The sequence below is a fragment of the Antrostomus carolinensis genome, unplaced genomic scaffold (assembly GCF_000700745.2).
Source record: "Antrostomus carolinensis isolate BGI_N321 unplaced genomic scaffold, ASM70074v2 scaffold10607, whole genome shotgun sequence".
NCBI lineage: Eukaryota > Metazoa > Chordata > Aves > Caprimulgiformes > Caprimulgidae > Antrostomus > Antrostomus carolinensis.
In genome coordinates, this window is record NW_010325352.1 from 62,762 (window position 1) to 69,423 (window position 6,662).

At 34.6% G+C, this 6,662-nt stretch overlaps 1 protein-coding gene across 1 annotated transcript in view; it reads right to left on the bottom strand.

The window, feature by feature from the left end:
- Positions 1-6,662, bottom strand: part of LOC104527455 (macrophage mannose receptor 1) — a 32,507-nt gene that overhangs the window by 17,306 nt on the left and 8,539 nt on the right. The window contains exons 8-13 of the mRNA XM_010171176.2: positions 6,216-6,257; positions 5,931-6,094; positions 4,726-4,793; positions 2,650-2,750; positions 1,995-2,137; positions 1,156-1,270 (exon numbers count right to left, since the gene is read on the bottom strand). Of these exons, the coding sequence (XP_010169478.2) occupies positions 1,156-1,270; positions 1,995-2,137; positions 2,650-2,750; positions 4,726-4,793; positions 5,931-6,094; positions 6,216-6,257 (633 nt within the window). The remainder of the gene's footprint in view (positions 1-1,155; positions 1,271-1,994; positions 2,138-2,649; positions 2,751-4,725; positions 4,794-5,930; positions 6,095-6,215; positions 6,258-6,662) is intronic.

Sequence of the window (6,662 nt, forward strand, 5' to 3'; positions counted from 1 at the left end):
TCATTGTTATGAGCTTACTTTTCTCTGTAAACTGCAGATGAATTTCTGTCTGCTTTATCAACTGCTAACCTTCCTTTAGTCTTTTAAAATGAACACAATTTACACTTTCAGAAATGAAACCTGTAGATTTATTTGCCAAATGTTAATATTGCTATTCTGCCAGAAACTGTAACAGGAACTCAAGCCTTTATGCCTCCGTTGCCAGTAATAATAAAAGTTTTATGCTAATAGCTTTATTGTTCATTTATCTTTTACCTAGAATTCAAGTCCTGTGCATGAACCACCTGAAATCTGTAGTGCAGAAATAATGTTGGATAGAAATTTAACTATATTTGAAAAGTGAAAATGTGATTCTTCATCTTTTCACATGTGGGAAACATAAGTAGTACTAAGCTCATGTCAGCAGTCTAGATTTAAACCATTTAATTGCTCAGACTACAACACTGACTTATTTTACAATGCTTGATTTTTCAGCATGCTCTTTTGAGTTCACAAACAGCATGTGTTGTGCAACATCTGCTTCTCATCACTGTAGTATGAAAGAGTATTTCTAAAAAAAAAAGGATGTTATTAACATCTATCAAAGTCTTCCCCAATTTTTAATTTGAATATGTGCCATGTTTATTTAAGCATGAGGTAATTTCCCTCTGCTCATCTCCCCCAGTCAGGGATGCAGCTCTTAGGTTCATTAAAATAAGTTCCTCTAGTGAAAGGAATAGTACAACTATGTGGTGAGTTGTGGGCAGGCATATGAGCAGTCAAACCTCTGCCTCAAGCTGCCCAAAGACAGCAAGTTCTGATCCTAAAGGTGTTCTGCTTGAGTTAATAGGAAAGCCATGCAGTGAGTTAATGCCACCTAGTGAAACTACATCCTTTGGAACTGAATTTGCTAGCATCATGTGTAAGCAGAAGAAGCACTACTTTGATTGCCAGTGCAATATACATGTAAATATGTATCTTAACCAACATTAAAATTTGGTAGATGTAGATTCAGGTGAAGACTTCATTATAAATTTCAAAAAATTGTATGTTTTGGAACAAAAATCAGATGTGCACTCAATATTCAAATCCTGTCCACATTCACACAACTACAACAGCCACCCCGTAAAGATTAAATGTCAACTCACATAGTTGCTACAGATCTATACACAGTACCTTGCACTTGTTCATTAGCGATAGTGGCCAGGTTTCCTCCTAAATTCATGCAAGCTGTTCGTGCAGCATGCCAAGTGACACGTTCATCTTCTGTAGATCCAAATATTTTGTAACACTAAAACATGAACAAATTCTCTATATATTATCTTTACTCCAATATCCCTCACAGATTGAAAACCACTGCTTTAAGCAAAGCAGGATGGAGAAAAGGCAGTAAAATAATGAATTTATTTGAAAAAAACACATTCAGCTTAACATGAGCTTTTTGTGCTGGTCCTTGTTCTATATAAAATTGAAGGTCTCAAGAAAATGTTTTGCTTAACAAGGCGCGTACTAAATTTGATCTGAAATCCCTAGAAAATAAGTAAAAACTGACTTTCTATAGACAGTTAGCTAACAGCAGTAAGTTATGCATGACTGATATTAGTCTGCCTGGTTTTTTATTTGATTCTACAAAGCACACCATGTTAGTAAATTTAAGGAAGACAAAATGCATTCAGTACCAAAAAAGCATTATAGTTTGGTTAAAAAACATCAAGATTAAAGCACAAATACTTCAGGAACTCTGTCTAAACTCTTTAGGATATGCATATCAAAAGGTTTTAAGACTAGAACGTCTTTCATCAACTGCACCGAATATGCTTATCTGCCACTTCATTAGAAGCATCAAAAAAGCACCTTTCCTGCAAAACAGTGGATGGGCAAACAAAGAAAAGCATGCAGGCATCAACCAGCTCTCTGAAAAAAATAGTATAAGAAACAATGGTATTAAATAATTCCCTTGTTTTCTATTTAATGCTCTGCCAAACATCCAACATGCACTGTATTTGTTATGGTACCTTATTATGAAAGGAAAGCCAAGTTGGATGACATCCTCTTGGAGTTGCAAATGTTGTTGGAGCAACAGTTGAATTAATGGAACTGTTGTGCCTTTCACATATGTAGGGATTTGGATAACCACAGTTTATATCATTCCAAAATCCTGAATGTAAAATAAATGGGGAACAGTATGACACCACATCCAGAGCTGGTTAAGTGGAAATCAATTTCACTCATTCTTACATGAAGTGCTTTTAAAGATAAGATCAAATCTTCAGAGTCTCTCAGTTTATTATCATTCTCTATCAGTATCTAGGATAAACATTGCACTCTATACACACTATAATTACAGAATGTTAAAAGCAGTGTAGAAACAGGTACTGGAAATATCAATTTTATAGTGACACATTAGGCCAATTTTAACAAAAAATATAAAACAGTTGTATCATACTCACAGCCACAGACCTCTATCAGAGCTTCCCTGTGCTAGGTTTAGGGTAAACACAACAGCACAAAACTATTAAGCCCTGAATATAATAGTGTGGGCCAGTTGTATAACATTTTGCAAAAGAACAAAAAAAAAGGGGGAAAGGAGTGCCCATCAGAAGAAAAAAAAGACAGTTGTGACACAAACCCACAAATAATGCAATTCAGGAACAAACATACAAAACTCACCTAAATTCTTATACATAACTACACAGTTTTCATCATTATTTGCAAAGTTAGGTTCATGTGGTGCCCATGCCAAATAATTCACTGGAGTGCCGTCCATCCAGCTTAAGAAAAACAATCCAAAAAAACATTTCTTTAACATACAAATAGAACTACTTCCATGTTACAAAAAGTAATTTTGCAATATGCTTAATATAGCCATTCATAGTTTAAGGTGCATAAAGTTTTTTCACCAGTCTGCCTCTTTGCTAATTGCACTAAACTTATTCTCTGAACAAAGACCTAGGGTTTGTGTTGAAGTTATGTTTACTCTGCTTTTAAGCAACATTCTGACACTTTTACAACTTACAGGACAATACTCAGAACAATCACTCAAGCCAACATGAAAGCCAGACACCACTTTAACATGAGAGAGTCCAAATGCTCATTATTTCCCTCAAGTCACATATTCTCTGTGCCTATTACAGAGATAAGAGATTTTATTCCTAACACTGGTAAAATGCTTGATCTTTCCCCCATGCAGAGGAAAAGGGCATGACAAACAACTTAAAAGGGAATTCCTGTGACAATGTGCCTTACCATAGGGTAAAATATAAACATCAAAAAAGTTGTACATCCATGTAGATCAAACAATAAAGAACAAAATCATAATCAGGAAACCAAACACTTCTTAGGAGAAATATTCCTATTGGGCTGCAAGTTACAGAGGTGCCCAGGTTTGCCCTTCAGGCATATACACGAGGTACTTCACTTAAAAGTATATCCATCTTAGAGTCTCTACAAAAATAATTGAATGGCAGAGACACCTCATTTTCAGAAGGTGATCTGGCCCACCTAGCACCCCAGACCCTCAGGAGGGTCCTCATTGTCACTGTGGTCTATAAGGAGAATTAAGAACTAGTAGGCGTCTATCCAGGCACCTCAAGACTCAGACTGAACTGAATCCCGGTCTAAATTTAGCATCACATGTAAAAATCAATATGGTGCTGCATACAGAAACATTCAGAAAAGCTTGCATAAAACCTGCTTATCCTCACCTGAAGTCATACAATGGCAACAGCTATGTTTGTTCTACAAAAAGAAATTAGGTTGCATTTTTTCCCTTTATTACAGTTTGTTCCCAACAGTTAAGGAGGGGGAAAAAGAATGTTTTTACCTACTAAAAATCTTATATATATTGAGTTCAGGCACCTCTATATTTTCAATATAAATCATGGAATAAAGAAAATTAGAAATTCTGAATAAAAATTCAAAATACATTATCTGCAGCGTAATTTTTCTGCTACCTTTGTGTGAATTCTGTTTAGGAAACATGCAGTATTTCTCCTGCATAATCTGGAGTTAAATTAATACAGAATTAAACCACTTGAGAATACAACCACATTTAAGTTAAGGCTCAAAACTAGGTATGTCCTTTGAAAATCCATGCCCTATTGGGTTAACCTGTTTGGTCCCACAGACTACAAAATCTTAAAACAAACAGTAAAGCATGACTTTCCAAATCTAATAGACCTGATTTAAATTTATAAAAACAAAGTTAATGCTTTTATAGTGTTAAAGAGTAATTTAAATTTTAGGTTTTATGGATCTACTCCAGCTTTCAGTGGTATCAAGGAGAAATTCCATTTACTTAAAAAGGAGTTGGTCTTCTATAAAGAAAAAATTTTACCAGCATCAACAGGAAATACTTTTTTAAAATTTCTCATATTAGCTACATTTTATTGGAGCACAGACAAGGTAGACAACAGCTGAGGGTAAAATTCAGATCAAGCTTTTTTCCTGCTATAATGAAATACAGAATAACAGTAGTATTGAGTGATAATGCCTAACAACAGAAATGGGATTTTTTAAAAGTGGATTAAACACAGTGGCATGGTATATTTACTACAAAATAAATTTTTACAGCCTTCATAATCAAAAACCACCAAATATTTAAGTCCCAGAAAATTCAGAGGAAAAACATTCTCATTTGCTTTGACAGGCCAAAATTTCATTCAAGCACTTCATTATTTTTGCTCTGCTCAGTATATTTCTTTATTTTAAAGCACAATGCAAGCTTGATGGTTCTAGTTGGCCTACCTTGCCCGTTGGTCAACACTCAGTTGTAAACCAATGAAATATGAATCCTCTTTGCCATTTTTCAAGATCTAGAACATAAAGATTAAAACTGTATAAATGTCCTCCTTTAATCATAGAACTTTATTATTTTAATAATGACTAATACACATCTGACTGACAGAGAATATAAATTGCTATATTCTCTAGCTACAACACTAAAGTTAAAGCAGCTCACAGGTGACAGTCCACAGTCAAACTTCACCATCAGGAAAAAGGTGTGGTCGCTATACCATCACTTCTCACAGTCTTACTTGAAAGTCACTGAAATCAGCACCTCTTGCACAGTCTCTGAAGTGGTCATTACCTGACAAATTTCTTGCAAGGGACAAGCCTTCCTGCAATTTGGATACAAACTGATATAGGTCCTTGCATCATCTCACTGCCACTCTTCAGTCAGCTCAGGAAAAGTTTTATATAGTTCAAATCTGACTTTTAAGCACATTACTGATTAAAAGAAGTTGTCCTCAAGACAGTATAAACAGGCAACCAATCCCAGTCACCTAGGAAATATAATTTAAAAACTCTTTCTCATGGTATAATCCATGCCTCAAGTTGTTCTTCCTGCATAATTATATTCTCCCCACAAGGAGAAGGAGGCAAAGGAGCAAACTTGAGGATCAAGAAGAGGCTGCTAGGCAGACTACATCCCAGATACACCAACAAGATCAAAAGTCAATTGTTGCATGTAAGTCAGTATCTGTTTTTATCTACTTAAGATATCTTGAGTTTATCTGTTGATAAGGTTTACTTTCAGTTAACTCACCCACCTTACAGAATTGTAGCTCCCAAGTATAATACTTCTTGCTAAAATGAAGCCACAGATCAATTAAAAGTAAGCATTACGATTTACCTTAGCACATTACCAGTTGTAGATAGATATAATGTGGTGTAACTGCTACATTGAATAGGAAAAGAAGATAATGATCTGTTTAATGCTTACTGTGCTTATTTCTGTACAAAATACCAAACCAAAATTGTCCATGTCTCAGCTATGAAACAATCCAAAAAAAGACTTGAGTTTGTTCTTCATCATATTAATTTGGCCTAATGCTACTGCAATTTCACTATCATAAAACTTGTAGGGATAACACTGGGTTGAAAAGGATTTGTGCCCATGCTCAGTTGTTTTGGATGATTTATTCCTTAATATTAATGATTTTTCTTACATATCTCCAGAGGAACTTTCTTTCACTTTCACTCTCAATGACAGCAAGGTCTCCAAAGTTCCTTTTGCAGAATTCCCGACCTTTTTCCATAGGAACACTATCCGTGCTGAAATAATATTGTTTGTCTTCATACATAATCCATCCATCCTCAGTAGTCTTGTATTCTGTAAGATAAATGGTAAGCTAACTATATTGTTCCTGAGATACAAGACATTCTCATTAGTAAAATTTTTTAAATGCTTTTAGACATACACACACAAAAAAAATAATAGCAATAACATTTACTGGGTGCAGGAGATTCTGTTGGTTCAGGCTTTAAACTTGCTCCTGTAAGAAAAAAAATATTTATTACGATTTTACACTTTCTGCTGGAAGAGAAAATATTTACTATGATTGCTAGGCATGTTTTTCTATTGACATTGAATTTTACAGTTAGCAATAGATTTAACACCAAAAACTTGAAGGAACTAAATAGCCTAAATATCTTATTTTTGGTACACTATTCAATTTTAAATACATATTCTTGTTCCCAGAGGTTCTAAATATAAACTATTCCTAATGTGCAATGAATATAAAATACCTTGAAATTTACCTAAATTAAGTAATTATAGTTGGTATTCACTGGATGCAGAAAACCTTATGCTCCAAAGCATTAACTCTATTAAGACAGTCCTGTATCTCCCTTCTTTCCCCAGGTCACTTATACATGAATTCTGGCTTAAACCAGAGGCA